At 41.2% G+C, this 19,311-nt stretch overlaps 1 protein-coding gene across 2 annotated transcripts; it reads right to left on the reverse strand.

Moving 5' to 3' along the window:
- Positions 1 to 1,113: 1,113 nt before the first annotated feature.
- On the reverse strand, positions 1,114 to 19,067 carry LOC311111516 (basic helix-loop-helix ARNT-like protein 1). 2 transcript variants are annotated; one of them, XM_084154250.1, is made up of 19 exons: positions 18,982 to 19,067; positions 14,425 to 14,508; positions 10,701 to 10,769; positions 10,368 to 10,512; positions 9,808 to 9,828; positions 8,619 to 8,681; positions 8,311 to 8,468; positions 8,072 to 8,151; positions 7,844 to 7,936; positions 7,450 to 7,567; positions 6,854 to 7,003; positions 6,452 to 6,698; positions 3,541 to 3,647; positions 3,109 to 3,259; positions 2,724 to 2,806; positions 2,456 to 2,564; positions 2,182 to 2,275; positions 1,884 to 1,977; positions 1,114 to 1,781 (listed from the first exon to the last, which is right to left on the reverse strand). In XM_084154250.1, exons 3-19 carry the CDS (start codon positions 10,711 to 10,713, stop codon positions 1,624 to 1,626), a joined length of 1,884 nt encoding a protein of 627 aa, XP_084010376.1. In that variant the 5' UTR covers positions 10,714 to 10,769; positions 14,425 to 14,508; positions 18,982 to 19,067; the 3' UTR covers positions 1,114 to 1,623. The 2 variants fall into 2 exon arrangements, with proteins under 2 accessions (XP_084010376.1, XP_084010377.1); XM_084154251.1 differs by lacking the exons at positions 10,701 to 10,769; positions 18,982 to 19,067 and having other exon boundaries at positions 14,425 to 14,474.
- Positions 19,068 to 19,311: the final 244 nt, after the last annotated feature.

The following is a 19,311-nucleotide window of genomic DNA, read 5'->3' on the forward strand; positions in this document are numbered from 1 at the left end:
CCTCTGATTTCATCGCCAACTCAGTGGAAAATACTGTTGAATTCCCCTCAGATATCCTTTGAATCATGTAACGGTTGGGTTGGTTGACGTCATAGGATTGGTAATGGGATGCTGTGCTCTGTGCTCCCTGGATATTCAGCATGACATAAAGACATTAAAATCACTACATTGTATGGTGTTTTTATTCCTATCATTATGCTTATTATCCATTAATAGCACTTGAGTTTAAAGTGGTGTTACTTTCACCTTCTTATCCCTCTACATAGAGCAGGGTTACCAAACTGGCGTCTGAGTCTAGATGATGATCACTGACGTAGTGTGTATAATAGGTTATTTTTAAACCATTTGTTTATCATTTCAGAGACTTGACTTCCTAACCTAGGGCTCTATTAAATCCGTATCGTGGAAGTTCATCTTTATAGCGTGATTGAAATTTAAAGGCAATGTTCCTGCATTAGCGGAGACTGAATTCATGGTAAACGCTGCATACGTTGGCTCAATTAAAAATTACCTTTACATTTCTATCGCGCGATCTGTAACGCTTCAGCGATACAGATTTGAATAGAGCCCTTAGACTTTCAAACTGAAAGTTGAAAAAGTAGCCTAATACATGTGCAATACCTAGCCTGCAATTATGTGGTTTGAGTTGACCTGATTTCAGATCAGGAGGAAAGTTTTCCTTTTATGGGTCATTTGGATAGTCTGCCTGTTGCTAGGGAACAACAATATTTACCGGGGTTCAGTAGTAAAGCACATCCTGTGTGGGGGTGGACGCCTCTGGCTGTGAGATGGTCCAGGAAGGTGAGTGGGTGATGAGAAATGGTGTGCCCCCACAATATGCAAACATCACAAGTTGTGTGGACAATACCAACCAGTCTCCTAGCAACTCTGGCACAGGAACTAGTCTCTGATTTTGTTACGTTTCATCTATTGCTGGCAAGCAAACGGATTACTCACTGTTTTCCCACACAACATATTGTAGCACCTTGGATTTCCACGTTGTAGCAACAAAGTAAAATCCCTCCAGCTGATTTAGCAGTGATATGTCACTGGATGGTAACTTGATGGCTACATACTGCCCTGTTTCGAATTTTCAAAAATGGAGATAAACAATAGAGGAAGTTTTCTTTAAAAAATAATTCACTGCTGATACAATACACTTTTACATACATATATATTTAGATACAATTATTCTTATGGTAGAATAAACATGTATGATACCATTTTCTTTAGAAATATTAACATGTTTTTTGTAGTGTGAAAACACACAAAAACAGACTAATGCCATTATAAAAGAGCTGGGTTCAATGCCTGTGAGGGTGAATGGACATAGAAAAACCCAGATAACTGGTACAATAATACTACAGGAGTAATGAGGCAGTTTCACTTTCCCAAACCACACTGAGGCGGACTGTACACCATGGCTGATCCCAGGCCTAGTATTCCTTCCTTTTCAGGGCCCGCCTGCATTCAGCCTTACTGTGAGGCTACAGTCGCATTAGCCCTGTTGATATGGCTCTCTGGTACTGGTCACAAACTGACACAATGTGAATACTGTAACACCCAGCCCTTACTCCACCATGTTCATCCCATTTAGGAGGCCTTGCCTAAGCCTGATAGTCCTCACAGTGGCCAGGGCAGGTCACTGAAGTCCACTGGGCCTCCCAGCCCTGCGTCTGCCTCCAGGAGGCTCATGATCACAGCCATGGCTGCCTCGTCATTACTCGGGCTGCTGGAGCCTGGCTCATCCATGATGTCAATGCCAATGTGAGCATTATCACCTAAACAGGGTAAGGACAGGGGTTAAATATTTAAAGATTTTATGTGGATAGTTTCATTAACTGTAATCGAGATTAGAGTTCAGAGCGGGGAAAAATACATACTTAGATTGGAGTTGTTGGAGTATGGATAGCCTATGGAGTCTGGTCCCGGTATCATCCCTGCTGAGGGATGTTCTGGAGTTCCACTGTTTTGTATCTGTGAAAGAATCAAGATAGAATTGACATTAAGGAATCACCATTGCATCCTCAAGTATGAGCCACCAACAGACACTAAAGATATCCACCCGATGTGCTCATTACTGACTTCACATGTATGAGCAGTGGAGTGAATAGGAGACTTCCTCCCAGATGGGAGGGGTTGAGGTGGAGGAGAGTGGGAAGGACAGGTGGGAGCTCTTACCTTCTTTCCCCCTGGGGACGACATGTCTGGGGGTGGAGTGCTGGTGAAGTTGTGAGGACTGGAGCCACAGCTGGAGGGCGAGGAGCCTCTTATCCTGGAAGAGTAAAAATACAGGGTCAAAACAGCAGGACACAGCCCCATACAGTCTCAGTCACACACAGACGTTTCCATTATGCACTGGGGGTCAATGACCATGGTATGGTTATGACCATACAGACATGTCAATTTCTGTTTGACAATACAATCAAAACACAATCCACATGGTTCCTCTCACCTCTGGATCTCCATCACCTCCTCTGCGATCATCCGGCCGATCTTGCCTGCCCCTGCCCTTGTGCCACCGGGGATGCCAGGCACGGTCTGAAGGGCCCGCTTCCCGGTTCCTGCAACCAACAAACGCAAAAGCTCAGTCACATTTCCGAAACAAAACAATTACTTAGTCATGCCAGGCACAAAAAAATTTATGGCAACTCATCAAAGTACAGTCACACTTCATCCAAGCGGGTGAACTGCTTTGTGAGAGCACAGGAGGGCAGGCTTACCGTCTGTGAGTACACTGTCCATGCTCTGGGGGGAGGCGGCGAGCTGAGGATAGATGCCATCAGATCCTTCAGGCACACTGCCACTGTGAGACAGTGAAAGGGAGAGAGAAGAGAGTGAGCATCATCACTGAGCATGCTCGTCACTTCACACCTCATTGGGCAGTTTATTAACATCCATTGCATAGACAGCCCTACAGCTGTAGAAAGACACAGTAATAAAGATGCAAGTGTTCCAATAATGCATTGTAAATGTAAATCAGCTGTATGAAATCTTACATTTATATGACCCTAATAAAATTAATACAGTGTAATATTATGCATTGACTAGTTAAATGAGGGCTATGGAAGAAAGTCCTAGCAGAAACAGATGTGTGTAGCTACTTACCAGACAACAGTGTTGGTGGAGACAATGTACTCCACCTCTTTGGTCCAAGGGTTCATAAAACTGAACCAGCGACTCCTCAGCGTGATAAAGGAGCCGTCTTTTATTTTGAACTTGTAGCAGTTTGTATTGATCTTCTCTCTCATCTGGAGCACTGAGAACAGAGCCAGCAGCCAGGGGGTGAGCTCAATAAGGCATGATCTCTGCACACTTGACCTCTGTGACATGCCAAATGGTAGCCTGCCAGGTTCTAGATTCATTCATATCACAGTCTACTCGCCATGTGACAGGCTTAGCGCAATACATTTTTTATGACAAAATTACCAGCCATTACAAAATTACTCATGTAAGGCCTAAGACTCAGGGATGTATCACTGAGTCTAAAACTTTGCTCTTTGGTGTTATATTGGTGTCCTTGTTCAATCTGATACATACCTTGTCTATGACATTCTGCAAGGTGCCCAATGTCATCTTGATGAAAGTACTCATAAAACGAAGTACCCAGCAACTCTTGGGGTAGATAAGCCAAAATGGCAGTGGCCCTACAAAAGAGAACAGTATTAAACACAAGTCCTGACTATCAATGCAGGCCGGTGGTATTTAGGACATCTTTAAGATAAGTCTAGCCCACATCTTTTTTTATTGTATACAAATAAAATAATATTCTCCCCCCTGCTTTGCTTGTTTGATCATAACCAATGCCATGACATTCTAGGGCTGGGCAGTATACCATATTTGACTATATACTGGTATTGATGCACGGACCGGTTAAAGTTTTTACTTTAACTTCTATAACGGTATTTCAATGTTTGGTTTGTTAAATGTAATACGCAACTCTGGCGCGTATAATCTGTTTTTCACTCCACATGGTCAGATGGATGCAACAATGTTGGTGACATGCTACTTTCCACAAGCGTTCTATATTTACTCAATTCGTTTGTGTATCTTCCTGTCTGCAAACTACTGTTTGCTAGTTTGTCTTTTCTTAGCAAGGTGTTGCTAAAATAATTTGTGTTAGCTGTTAATGCTTATCGCTAGTTAGCTGGCTAGTGGCTAGCTAGCTAAATGTACTAAGAGTCAGAGCAAATGTAGCTAGTTAGCTAACACCGCCTGGTACCAGTGCCGGTGTAAGCCAAGATAAGCATGTTTGTGCAACGGTATGTTGTCAGAGAGGAATAGGTGAAGTATGAATATATGTTGGCTTCTTCTTCTATGATATAATGGCTTTCCGCAAACAAATGTTAAAGGTGGATGCCGCCACCTACTATGCTGGAGTGTGTGGTCAATCACGGTTTACAACATTAGCTCCACATTTCTAAATCCTCCTACCTAACTCAGTACTTCTGAGAAAATAAAAAAGAGCCCTACTAACTTCTAATAGACCCTCCCCCAAATCCCTTCCAACCCCATCCAACCTCAATAACCCTACGCTCCAATCTTTCCCTCTCTTCAATATACTTACAACAATATAACAACACATGCTCCACCGTTTCATCGACCATACACTCCAGACACAAACCATTCACATGCTTGTCAACCAGATGTAATGACGAGTTCGATGTACAATGTCATAGGCACAATCGAGCAAACACCACCTCTTCCTTCCTAATCTGACCTTTGAATCTTGGTCCACCGACCTTTCTTTGAAAGGCATATAAATGCCGGCCATTGGGCTCAGAGTCCCATCCCTTCTACCACACATCTATCAAAATGGCTCTGATCTTACATTTGGCCTCACCTCTACCCAGTGGAACATTAATATCAATTATATCTCATTTTAAAGCTCTTTTGGCTAACTGGTCTACAATGTAATTTCCTTCCACACCCAAATGTGCTGGGACCCAGCAGAATCTCACTACTACACCCAGTCTCTCAATTCTCCATAATAACATGAATACCTCCAATAGAAGGTCACTCCTATTAGATTTTCCAGATGATTAACTATTCAGTACAGATAGGGAATCTGAGCACACTATAATTCTGACAGGTTGTACGTCCTCCACCCTCTGGAGGGCAACTACTATCGCCAACAGTTCAACTGAGTATACTGACAGTTAATCTGTTAGTCTTCTACATATCTGCACATCAAATTCAGGAACGTAAATGCCTGCTCCTGTGCGCCCACTATCTGGGTCCTTGGATCCACCTGTGAAAAGCGGTAAAAATGCATAAAAACTTCTACCAATGTAATTGTCAACCAGTTTCCCTATATCACTGACTTCTGACCAATCTTTCCTTTTCTCTACCAAGGTTAGATCAACAACAGGATCTGGGAGTAACCATGGAGGAACATCCCCTATCACCACAGAAGGGCCAACCTCCAACTCCCTCAAACCACTCTCATCAGCAAGCTTTCCAAGTGCCCAACCAAAACCACTGCCTTGTCTACTAGTATATTCCCAACAGTCATCTAGAACAGTAGCAGTGGGATGGTAAATAATATGTTGGCTAGCTAGCTAGCTACATGAAGTATGAAAACATGTCATGTAACATCTAATTAGAGTCACCTGGAAACACTGATGAAAACTTTGGTTCTTACCCTATCGATAATTCCTCACTGGCTTATTAATTTGTTGTCATGTCAAACAACAATGTATTCAAGGTTCTGTCCACTATATACCAACTTTAGAATTAGAATAATCATTATATTTCCATGATTCCAACAGTACAATTAACTAGGCCTAGATTTTTTTGCCCAGATCATGCTGCGTGTCACAGTGTGGAAATTATCATAAAAGTGCAGGAAATGCAGAAATGGATGAAAATGCTGAAAATGATTTTTGTTTGGAGTTGGATTGAACAGTATAAATGGAGAAAGCCCCATTGAAATCACTTATAATGTATGTGTTTCCATCCTAGGGTCATGAATTACTCAGAAAGCATATTTATAACTTTTATTATTCAAAAACATCAAATACCGTCATTGTTATTTTTTTTTGTAATGATATGATATTTTGTCCATATTGCCCAGTCCTATGACAATCACATAGCACCCTGTGACATTATCTAGAACTTCCTAGTGTACCAAACAGTATCAGTGACATGGCGAGGTTATGGGATTGTTTTGTCAGGGGGCAGTGGAGTATTTGTTGTCAACATATCTACTCTGAATCCTGTCTGCCCTCTGGGCCTCCATTAACACCTCCATCTGGAACATTTTACTAATGCTATATTTGGACATTGACAAAACCTCACTCACACACAAGCTGTCACTCTACAGTAAATCCAGCTCTGGACTGCCCACAAGGTCCAGCCAGGTGTCAGGACATCACTGTGTAGCGGCCAACTGGTACATCCTTTGCTACATGTTTGTATGACTGCATCCATGCCCTAAAAAATCTCTCACCTCTGATCGACAAAGACAAACTTCCCGTCGATGGCATGGCGCGAGACATACTCAGTGGGCTTGACACGGATCTCATTGTTCATTGGCTGAGGGACAATGTGGGGATGCAGCCGTCCAATGGCCACCAGGCAACTGAGGTTGCAGCCCTCGTTGTCTGGTTCATTGTCGTCATCCAGACCCATCTTGGTGGGCGGCCAGCTCTTCAGGTAGCCAGTACTGTGTATTGTGCAGAAGCTCTTACGGTCAGCTGCGGATACAGGGAATAGATCCTCATCATCATCTAGCCCTACTCTGGAGCTGTCACTGACATCAATGAGTAGGTAGTCTATTGGTACGAAACCAAATGAACTGTTAACTAAAATGAATCACAGGAGATGAAAAATGTAAGGAAAAGACAGGTACCTTTTTTCTTGGAGCAGGTGGAAGGAAAGTCCTTGTCCTCCATTTTGATGAGGGGCCGATTGCACTTCATCCTGCAGAAGAAGGATCGCCTGGCTCCAGAGCAGAGTCTGGATGGGCCGGGGGTGATGTCTGTCTTTACTGGAAGGCCAGCTGGGGACCAGACACAATATAGCATTTAACCTATGCTGCAACGACAGGAACAGTATCACCCATGATCCTTTATAAATATATACTGCATCAAGTCCTACTCTGGCAAATAAAGCTACAATACATCATTTTTTGCTATTACAAAAAATTGGTTGAATTTACAGAAATTGTTTGACTGTTTATATTTACCCTAAATCCAGCATTTCTTGATGTAAAAATAGCACTACCCTACATTTAGCTTCTGACATTTAAATGCTGAGGAACACACGGTACAGGGGGATACATTGAGGGGTGTGTCACTGTGCTAGCTGTGTAGGGGACAGCAGGCTGATGACACACTGATTACAGTCTCTTCTACTCTAACAGAGACACTGTGTCCCTGCTGTCCTTGTTCTCCATCCCCCGGGCACTTAGAGAAAGGCTGGTAACTAGAGGCCAGGGTGCATTACTTTTGGAATCGATGAGGCGCTCCCGCGGCGCCGTGTCCGACGAGGACAGCTGCTCCTTGACTTTGGCAATGTCTTTAGGATGCAGGTAATCAAACAGGCTCTGGCCAATCAGGTCATTCTGCACAGAGAGGGAGAGAGTACTGTAAGATAAGTCCATGTTACATAAATGACGCCATTAAAAAAATACAAAATAACTAACACCCTTGCCTTTCGTGGACTAACACTTGTACTTGACTTTTTCCAACTAGCACCTACTTCGCTGATAGCTACTTTATTGTGGGAAAATGTACTGACTGATATGTAGTTGTCTTAGCTACTTATCTTAAGATGAATGCACTAACTGTAAGTCATTCTGGATAATGGAAAAAACTGCAACATATTGGAGAGGACGTACTTGGCTGTAGTTTAGGATTTTGTAGACTGACTCCGAAACAAACAGTATCTTCCCTCGATCGCAGCCAACAACAAACAGAAAGCCATCAGATGCCTGTGGAGAGGAGAGGGAGAGGGAGAGATGAGAGAGAGAAGAAGAGAGAAAGATAAATACTGAGTCACACATGCATACTCATCATGAAACGCACTCTGAGGACACCATACAGTCTATGGAAGTAAGGACACCCACCCTCAGTATTAAGTGCTTCAGTTCGTCATCTGACAGGAAGGCTGGTTTGTAGTTAGCTTCAGTGTAGGGGTTAGCGGCACCTGTGAGTCAGAAAAAGCTCATATGTAACACAACCGGATCAATATGTAATTTTTATTTATTGTATTTCTCTGATGTACTTTATTGATCAGCTGCATGGTGGTGGTTGTCATCTTTGCACTGTTCTGGCAGCAGTCCTACTAAAATCCTTCTCGCCTCACCTCTTAAGGTCTTCATGTGCTGGACAGCCATGCGCAGGACCGTTAGTTTGTCCAGTTTACGGGACATAGCGTTGCAGGTAGGCACTAGTGCGGCCAGCTCATCTATGAAGCTGTTCATCTTGTCCCTGCGTCTCTTCTCAATCTGACTGTGGGCCTCCCTGCCATCCAAGCAATACAAAGAGCAATTAACACAGACAAACGAATCAACACATCCATAGTCTGCCTGTATTTAAAGAAACATTACTAATCTCTAATATAAACACACATATTTTTATGTCATCCTATGGAAGGTAGAAACATTTGGTTACCTGGCATTTTTAATCCGGCCTTGATGATCACCAAGTCCATCATTGTCTGTGTCCATGCTATCCCTTTGAGGAGAGGCAATAACATTAGTACAAAGAAATATAGTAAAACAATTATTTTACAACAACTATTTAATAATGATAATACAGTATGCAATGTAATTATGAATAATGCAAAACACTAAAGTGAGAAGTCATTTGCATTTTTTATAATTAAAAAAACATGGAGAGCCTTTGATTGACATGAAACATCAACATTACTAATTCAAGCTATTAGCTTCTACCAAAGCTATATGAATAGTTTATAGAAATGTTAATACAAAATGATGAACAAGGTTTCTTTGAGACCATTCTTGTGTGGATTCAGGCGAAAGACCTTGTGCCACTAATACCTCTGATATTGTTCACAGCTGAACTTCTACTCTGTCATCCCACTCAGCCCTACTGTCCTTTCACAAACCACAAAAGAGAAATGAAGTCATGACCCATTACATATCCTGTGCCACTTCAAGACTTGTTCACTCCATACTATAATAGCATTCAACAGCCTCAAATAAAGATTATTTAAAATATGATTGGCTCTACAAAATTGACCCAAAGGTATTCCCACAGAGTTGTTGGCTTAAGTCTCACTAAAGCAGGTAAAAACAAATCTGTGCCTTTAGTGAATGAGTTACAAAGACAACAATATAATGTATCATCCATCATCCATCAAATCAGGGTGCACTCTCTATTAAATTAAGGCCTGTCATCAAACTAAATACCAGCAAATACATTTTTTAACACAACTGTAATACAGTCTTGTTGCTTCAAGATTGTTACTGTAGCACCCCTTCATGCTTTGATGCTTACCCTAATTCTAGCTATTCAAATCTACACTATAGCATGACTGGCTCTCCCATATTCACAGCGATCCATACAGTACATACTAATTGACCGGTCACTCTCAGGGTACTGATTATCATAACACATTCATTTTGATTGACCTAAGTTGGGGATGAGGAATTTCACAAAACACAATACATTTTTTCGTTTTTTCTCTAACTGATATGGGGAACACATTAGTGTCTAACCTCAATTTGCAGGCCAATCCCGACCAAACAAGGATCACAGAGGGCCAACTAATCAGACATGTGATTGGCTCCTCTACTACAAATGTACTTGAACATTCATAATTTGATTTCATACTTACTCAAAAGAAAATCCATCAATTCTGTGAAAGCAAGGAAGTTTGTATATTACAATTCAAATTAAGTATACTGATTATTCTGATCTAATCTAAATCAAGGTTATGCTACCATTTGTTCCTAATTGGTTGTTAATTTCTAGGTAGGTAGTTATCTTGTCAACTTTAAGTGGAAACCTTTGACACACAGTAAGAAGATATTTCCATATAGTTCATCAAAAAGCTGCATGCAAACATACAAATCTGTCACAAAATGGCATAAATGAAAAACTGAAAAATGTGATCACACTAAACCAGACCTAACATGACATGAATATCAAATGAAATCAAATTGTATTGGTCACATACACGTATTTAGCAGATGTTATTGCGGGTGTAGCGAAATGCGTGTGTTCCTAGCTCCAACAGTGCAGTTGTATCTAATAATTCATAACAATACACACAAATCTAAAAGTAAAATAATGGAATTAAGAAATATAGAAATATAATAAAGATGATTGGCACATGCACTATCTTCAGGTGGCAAGTAGAACAAAGTCTATAAGCAGTATAGGAGTCAGGCTTACTGGTAATCTGTGGTGCTGCTTTTTCTCTTGCGTGTGTAGTCCATGCCGGGTGTGCCGATCGAGCTGATTAGATCAGTGGAGCCAGGAGACATGAACTCGTTCATCGTGGAGGAAATGTCCATTCTTTGGTCTGCCATTAGATCATCTATAGAGAGAAAACACAATGATTTCAGCACTTACTATGCTCCATAACACACAATAAAAGGTCAGTTGACGTGAAAGCGACTTCTATGAAAGGACACTATAGACGTAAAAATCTCAATTCTTAGACAAAGACAATTGATCAAAAAGTGAAATTAACTGTGGTTGTTTTAAAGAGGGTGTGACACTCACCACAAATATTCATAAGGCCAGTTATCCTCAAAACATCTCACTCGGTTTCTTTCCAGCAATGAACCAGATCTGAAAGGCAAGTCAGCGAAGAGTCAGACGTCCTCTTTATATACCCAAGGCATGAGGACACCACAGCAGCATCATATAACAAAGCCCTCTGAACCTGAGCAGCTGCCGTACAACCTGGACTTTGTGCTGATGTATACTGTAGATGGCCCACTCAGTAAAGGTGATGTAAGAGGACCGATTCATATCTCTATGGTTTGAGATTGAAATGATAAGGTCTTACATAAGGTGAAAGCTATAGCTGAGGCTCAAGCCTCTCTCTCTCCCTTAGGCAACAATCAAGAGTGTCTTTGAGAAGCATAATTCACTTGACCTCCAGCAACAATGAACCAGAATTATTTTGTCGTCAATGAAAACCTTGGGTTACTAAAAACGGATGCTTTGGAATAGTGTTCATAACATAATGTAGCATATGCTACAAAAACCTAGGTGTCAGTCAGAGACATAATTTAGTGAGATTAGTCCTTAATATAAAAGGCTAATTCAGATAAAACAATGACAATGTTACCGAGGAAGACAGATTGTCAGGAGGGGTCACATTTCATAAAAAACCCATATCTGCATTGATCACTGTTTATATAATCCAACCAGTAATATGGCCTTTTCCTAACGAAAGTATAACGCAAACTTCTATGCGAACGTCTAGCAACCCAATGGTTGCGAGTTCGAATCTCATCACGGACAACTTCAACATTTTATCTAATTAGCAACTACTTACTACTTTTTAGCTACTTCGCAACTATTTAACATGTTAGCTAACCCTTCCCCTAACCCTAACCTTAACCTAACTCCTAAACTTAACCCTAAACTGAACCATAACCCCTAGCCTAGATAACGTTAGCCAGCTAGCTAACGTTAGCTACCTAGCCACCTTGCTAGAATTCGTAACATATCATGCCTTTTTCAAATTCGTAACATATTGTATGTTTTGCAAATTCGTAACATTTACATTTACATTTACATTTTAGTCATTTAGCAGACGCTCTTATCCAGAGCGACTTACAGTTAGTGAATACATATTTTATTTTTTTATACTGGCCCCCCGTGGGAATCGAACCCACAACCCTGGCGTTGCAAACGCCATGCTCTATCAACTGAGCTACATCCCTGCCGGCCATTCCCTCCCCTACCCTGGACGACGCTGGGCCAATTGTGCGCCGTCCATGAGTCTCCCGGTCGCGGCCGGCTGCGACAGAGCCTGGATTCGAACCAGGATCTCTAGTGGCACAGTTAGCACTGCGATGCGGCGCCTTAGACCACTGCGCCAACATATTATACGTTCTGCTAATTTGTAACATATAATACGAATTGTAATTCGTAACATATCATACGAAATGGGTGATGGACATCCACAAATTAATACATACCATATGGAACTTAACATATCATACTAAATGGAGTGTCATGGATTTACGTACATAATAATACGGAATGCTCTGAGACCAGGTTGCACAAAAATACCTTAAAAAGCACAGCCACCTCAGGTCACTGTGCCTTGTCCTGCTCCTGTAATCAGACAAGAACTTATGCTCTGCTCCACTGTGCCTGAAAGTCTTCTCGTTGTAATTTGATTCTCCACTGACCTATTTTTCCCCAGCTCTTTTCCACTCTCCGTATGATGTGTCAGTTTCAGAGCGTGATTACATCGAACAAAACCTTAATTACACCCCATAATTTCTTGCCTGCAGCCAGGAACTTTGTTATTGTCACCGTCACCATAGTCAACTACACTACAACCTGACCCCTCACTCTGGTATATGTCACAACAGACATCCGAGCTGACCATGTAATCCACCGGGCAAAGAGGACTTGCTTCTATACCATTCATCACTGTGTGTTTGCAATGATTTGTTACATGTTTTTTTGTAAGCTGCATAAAACAATACTCCTGAGAATGTAAATGTTTTGTAAATGTTCATTTGTCACATAAGCCAAAGGAAGGCTAAAACACCTACACTGAGTGTACAAGACATTAATAACACCTGCTATTTTCATTACATTGACTGACCAGGTGAATCCAGGTGAAAGCTATGATTGATTGTCACTTGTTAGCCCTTATTGGTGTCACTTGTTAATTCCACTTCAATCAGTGTAGATGAAGGGGAGGAGACAGGTTAAAGAAGGATTTTTAAGCCTTGAGACAATTGAGACATGGATTGTGTATGTGTGCCATTCAGACGGTGAATGGTCAAGACAGAATATGTAAGTGCCTTTGAACGGGGTATGGTAGTAGGTGCCAGGCGCACCAGTTTGTGTCAACAACTGCAACGCTGCTGGGTTTTCCACGCAGTTTCCTGTGTGTATCAAGAATGGTCCACCACCCAAACGACATCCAGCCAACTGTGGTAAGCATTGGAGTCAACATGGGCCAGCATCCCTGTGGAATGCTTTCTACACCTTGTGGAGTCCATGCCCTAATGAACTGAGGCTGTTCTGAGGGCATACTTAGTGTATACTCAAACACAAAAGGAGAAAAAGGAAACTCTGCTTTAAGGTCAGCTTAGCTAGTTGTAACACATCTCTGGTTGCCAGGATACAGTGGAGCAGGACCTTCTTGAACGCTTGCCAATTAGGGAACCTTTTCCGCTACACAGAACCCACTGATAGCATGCAGGTCACACCTCTCCTCACACCACCACTCATCAAAGTCTAATGAAAATACTTGTGTATAATTTTACCATCTCCATGGCATTCACATAATATTCAGTAACACTCAACACCATCCATTTTACAACACTACAAGATCACTAAGGTGGATTCTGATCATTTCTAATGTTTTCATGCACATGACCTCTATGGTATCTAAGTGACAAAAAGGTTTATATTTAAGCTGTGCGGAAATAAAAACCTTGATCAGATGAGGAGAAGCAGGGAAGAAGCAGAACCACTGGTAACAGGGTCAGGATGAAACTACAGTATGTCAGCTCAGCTGGATACACATGGTTAGCTTACACAGCACTGTGATACTGTCTGCCATGCAAGAACTTCTCCCTTTCATAATGTTCTTAATGCTATGTCACTGTTCTAAATGTGTTCCTATTTAAGCCACTCCCCTGACGTGATCCCATACTTCTGTCACGTTCAGATGAAACAGAGTGTACTGTGCGCTCAGCAGCATTATCATAGCGCTGTAAGGCTGTCTGTAATTCCAGTCTGTTGCGTGCCTTTCTGGAAAGCTCAGGCTTGGCTCATGTAATGACATGGCCTATGTGTGCTATGTAAGTCAAGCTGTCCGTTTCTCAGTATGCTCCTTTACTCAGAACAGAGCATTCTAAGAGCCACGCTAGAAAGATAGACAGTAGGAGATGTTAAAGCGTTGGTGGAATAGATGGTTAGAGGCCATGTTAAAAAATCAGAAATAAGACTCCAGTTCAAGTTAATAAGATGCAAGAAAACAATATAGCTGGGAACTGTGGGTGAGAAGATCGCCCTCACACATGACTGTGTTTATGTTTGACTGACTGACTGTGCTCATAACTTAATTCATCCCTAACTGTTCTCCCCGCCAACTGCTCATGTGGGCATTTTGAAGTGAAACAGCAGGAAGCTGTGCGTCACAAACGTCATTGGTGATTCACTTCAAACAAAGGTTGTGAACTCATTTCAGAGCAGCTGTCAATTCTTATGAAATCACACAGAACCATGTGTGTCCACATACCTGGATGGGTGGTGAAGGAAGTGGCCTGGCTTCCTTATGTCAGAGCTGGGCTTTTTCTCACAGATGCATTGACAGGCACAGTACCTAGAGAGGAGAGAGAGGGATCAGATAGGACAAGAGGTCAGGTCACAGTGTAAAACACACTGGCCAGCTGGGAGTGGCGACTCATCTAGGCCTATGTAGTAACAGCGAGTGGTGCTCTGATTAAGTGCTTGTTCAGAAAGCTTAGATGGGCGACAGATGGGAGGTGATCTGGAGATGGAGTGTGAGTAGAGGAGATGTCCACAGATTCTCCTCTATGCCTAGCCCCAACAGGGTAGTATTAGCAATGGGATCATAATCACTGCCATGCAATATCTCATGCCTATAAGACTAATCATACTGCAGTAGTTCTGCACAAAGTACTACATTTTGAATGTCACACAGTAAAATATGAATAACAGACAGCCCAGTACCTGATGTAATTCCTGTAATTAGGCACAGAACAGCTAGGCCTATTTATCTTTATGTTTACCATACTATCACGGCTCTATGGGGAAATGTATACAAAACAGACCACTTCTTTTAGCATGTGCTCTAATTGCTCCACACACACACCCCTTATTTATAGGTCAGTGACACAAATGCACACTTATCCGCACCATAAACAGAACAACTTTCTGTTTCGACTTTTAACCTTCCTACTCATATCATCATTGGAGTACATGGATAAGAGCAATGCCTTCATTAAATTTGGAATGTTTACACCTTCAAGTGTTCTGAGTCAGAACAATCCAAACTATAGCTACACTCAGCTACTCTCATAAACAACTCCAAAGGAAAATAACAAGCATGTCAGCAGAATGGACAAAACACATGCACAACTCAAGGGGAGTGAGACCATTTTGGGTTAAAGAAAATCAGCAACAGAGATTAACGAGCACTGTGTGTGCCTCAGGGAATGGACAAAGCAGACAGCTGGACAACCATTCACAATAGTCTAACAAAAAACTACATTTCTGACCGGTCAGCTCTAGGCTTAGGTGGCAGCTATAGCACTACCTAGCCTACTACGCTCGTGTCATCCTTTGACTTTGTGAATGATTATTACTGTATTATTACTCTATTATTGGTTGAGAAAAGCTAATGCTTCAAATGATTGGGTTAAGTGGGTTAAGTGACATGAATCTTCCTCTAACACCTAAAGCAGGGATCATCAAATAGATTCAGCTGCGGGACGATTTTTTCTTGAGCGGCTGTTCGGGGGCCTGAACATATTTAAGCTACAAATCATTTGTAGACTGCAAATCTCAACGCAAGAAGCCCAAACACATATAATATTTGACTAAAACATAATCATATCAAACTGCTCTCTCTATTATGCGTGGGAATACTTGGGAACAGATTTCCTCAATTGAAATCACTTGGAGATGATTTTTACAGTATTTCATGTCCAACAATGAAAGATAAAATAATATATATATATATATATATATACAGTACCAGTCAAAAGTTTGGACAAACCTACTAATTCATGGGGTTTTCGTTATTTTTACTATTTTCTACATTGTAGAATAATAGTGGAGACATCAAAACTATGAAATAACACATATGGAATCATGTAGTAACCAAAAAAGTCTTAAACATCAAACTATATTTTATATTTGAGATTCTTCAAAGTAGCCATCCTTTGCCTTGATGACAGCTTTGCACACTCTTGGCATTCTCTCAAACTTTTGACTGGACTGTATATATATATATATATATACAGTGCCTTCGGAAAGTATTCAGACCTCTTGACTTTTTCCACATTCTGTTACGTTACGGCCTTATTCTAAAATTTATTAAATTGTTTTTCCCTCATCAATCTACACACAATACCCCATCATGATGAATGTTTTCAAATTTATAAAAAAAAAAAAACTGAAATATCACACGCTACAAGCCTGGCACACATGTATTTGGGGAGTTTCTCCCATTCTTCTCTGCAGATCCTCTCAAGCTCTGTCAGGTTGGATGGGGAGTGTTGCTGAACAGATATTTTCAGGTCTCTCCAGAGATGTTTGATCGGGTTCAAGTCCAGGCTCTGGGTGGGCCACTCAAGGACATTCAGAGACTTGTCCCGAAGCCACTCCTGCGTTGTCTTGACTGTGTGCTTAGGGTCATTGTCCTGTTGGAAGGTGAACCGTCGCCCCAGTCTGAGGTCTTGAGCGCTCTGGAGCAGGTTTTCATCAAGGAACTCTCTGTACTTTGCTCCATTCATCTTTGCCTCGATCCTGACTAGTCTCCCAGTCCCTGTCGCTGAAAAACATCCCCACAGTATGATGCTGCCACCACCATGCTTCACTGTAGGGATGGTGCCAAGTTTCCTCCAGACGTGATGCTTGGCATTCAGGCCAAAGAGTTCAAGGATGAGCAGTGGAAACAGGATGCATCTGAGCTCAATTTCGAGTCTCATAGCTAAGGGGCTGAATACTTATGTAAATAAGGTATTTCTGTAGATTGCTGAGGAATTGGTTTTATTTAATCCATTTTAGAATAAGGCTGTAATGTAACAAAATGTGGAAAAAGTCAAGGGGTCTGAATACTTTCCGAAGGCACTGTATATATATATATATATATATATATATATATATATATATATATATATATACTTTTTTTATGCTCAGAAAACTTGGGGGGGGGGGCAAATAAAACCACTCAATTGTATAGAATTTCAAGGTCAGATTTCTCCTTTCTTCTCCCTCGGCATATGCTGCTCTTTCTGCAAATTTGCTGTTGGCTTTAAGCATGTTTTACAATATTCCTGACTGACATAAAGCAGCTTGAATTTCTTTGCATATTCTTTGAGAGCTACTGTAGGCTCAGAGAAAGCTCAGTGAAAACACTGAGAGGAGCATCATACTGGCAGGGCAGGCAGATATGGTCAGGTCATATAAAAAGAAAAAAAATATATAGGAGTGTGTTCAAATTCGATGCCATGTTTTCTGTTGAATCCCTCCCTTGAAACCTAAAGTTGGCTATTGGGATGAGGGCAACATGAAGAAAGAAAGACAGAGACTTCAGAATAGAAGTGAAAAATCAAGAAGTGTGTAATTTGGGACCCAACATAAAAGCTACTGTGAGCTACACAGCTCCAGTGGAAGCAACCGAGCGCCACACATAATGTGACATGATGCAACTGGTTAAAGTAAAGGATGATTACCTAAATGTTATGAAGTAGCCAATAGAATCCACTTTCCTGTGTTAATGTGCAGTACTGACAGGTAAATATTTCATAAAACAAAAACATGACCTGTCTTATAGCCTACTACTGTCCATCAAGGAGTTCGTAAAGACAACGCAATCACAATTACATTTTCTCTGACCCCACTGTTCTCTATTTACCTTCATGTCATATTATGTAAAATTAAAACCATGTAGCATCATCTATGTTATTACTGTTACATTACTGATACACTTGTTGACTTTTTCAGGAATAGCTGTTTCAGATTTTAAGAATAGCATGAAGAGTAATGTCCTTTTAAAAGTGAGCGTTGGAATGTGCAATCCCTGGACTGGTGTACTGTAGCCATTTGTGGGTCTCCCGGCCGCGACCGGGAGACCCATGGGGCGGTGCACAATTGGCCCAGGGTAGGGGAGGGAATGGCCGGCAGGGATGTAGCTCAGTTGGTAGAGCATGTGGGTTCGAATCCCACGGGAGGCCAGTATGAAAAATAATGTATGCACTCACTAACTGTAAGTTGCTCTTGTCTGACTAAAATGTAAATGAATAGACCAACATAACTTTCACAAATACTGATTTTTTTACAGCCTTACTTTTATGAGCAGAGGGATTTGTTCAAATTATAGCAAAATAGTATTTGGTTTCACTAACATTGGAGCTTGGTAGAAATGTATGGCTATTATTAGACTATTCTGCACTAGGACCTGTCGAGCATATAGGCCTAATGACAACGGTCATTAAATAATGTAGTTTACAAATGGCAAGAAATCTGTCAGTGACTGTCACATTGACTTGATATAATCTGAAACTGAACAGAATCCAGTGCAGGATATTTTCATTACATTGTATCAATATCAGCCCAACACCTGCCTTGCATTGCTCATATAGAGAAGAAACATTGTTGCTGTTAATTAAAGGATGACTATATAGGCCTATAAAAGGCAAATGATTGTAACAGGTAATCAACCGCGCGTCACTAGTTGTTTTATGCAACATAGCTATGACCTCATTTAATCCCGAGCCGTGGCAGGGAAGTTCAGACAAATCACGCAATGTACAAATAGACAAAAATAGCCTCCCAATCAAATAAAATTACATACGGTCATTCCAGATGTTTAAATTAGGTTAGAAACCTACAAATCGCATTTTGCTCACTGCATTAAATTACACTGTGTGCCTTTAAGTTACACTGTAAGCCGATGACTGCACCTCCTCGGGAATGGCAATAGACAGCCAATTGAGACCCATAATACGAGTAAAGAAATGCACACAGTATACCAAATTCACAATGTTTAATAAAGGAAATATGTTATAGGGCTTTTGCATAACATATAACAAAGTATGTTACTTACGTGTGGAAAGGCAGCACATGTGTACTGAGGCAGATAGGAACAGCGGTAGGCAGAAGTAATACACTGACCTACTTTCCTCCTCCTGTGATGATCGTTGCACCACTAACCCAGTTTCTGAACCAATTGGGTGCTTTCGAGATCAAGGCTTTGAGCCTCTAGCAAATAGAATAACTCGGTTCCATTTATGGACCAATGAACGTGGGGAAGACAATATAGGCTATATCCAATGAAATTACATGAAGCATCAAAGGAAGCTACAGAATAACGCAACGATTCAGCCAATGGCAAAATAGAATAGAGTCAGCAGGAAGATATTTTGTATCACAACAC

Source organism: Coregonus lavaretus (assembly GCF_964263955.1).
Source record: "Coregonus lavaretus genome assembly, chromosome: 37".
Taxonomy (NCBI): domain Eukaryota; kingdom Metazoa; phylum Chordata; class Actinopteri; order Salmoniformes; family Salmonidae; genus Coregonus; species Coregonus lavaretus.

Excerpts from the sequence above, each read along its gene's own strand:
- LOC311111516 (XM_084154250.1), bottom strand. Across the intron at positions 2,565-2,723 it reads GGACAGTGTACTCACAGACG|GAACCGGGAAGCGGGCCCTT; the intron begins GTAAGCCTGCCC and ends TGTTGGTTGCAG. Across the intron at positions 1,978-2,181 it reads CGTCCCCAGGGGGAAAGAAG|ATACAAAACAGTGGAACTCC; the intron begins GTAAGAGCTCCC and ends ATTCTTTCACAG.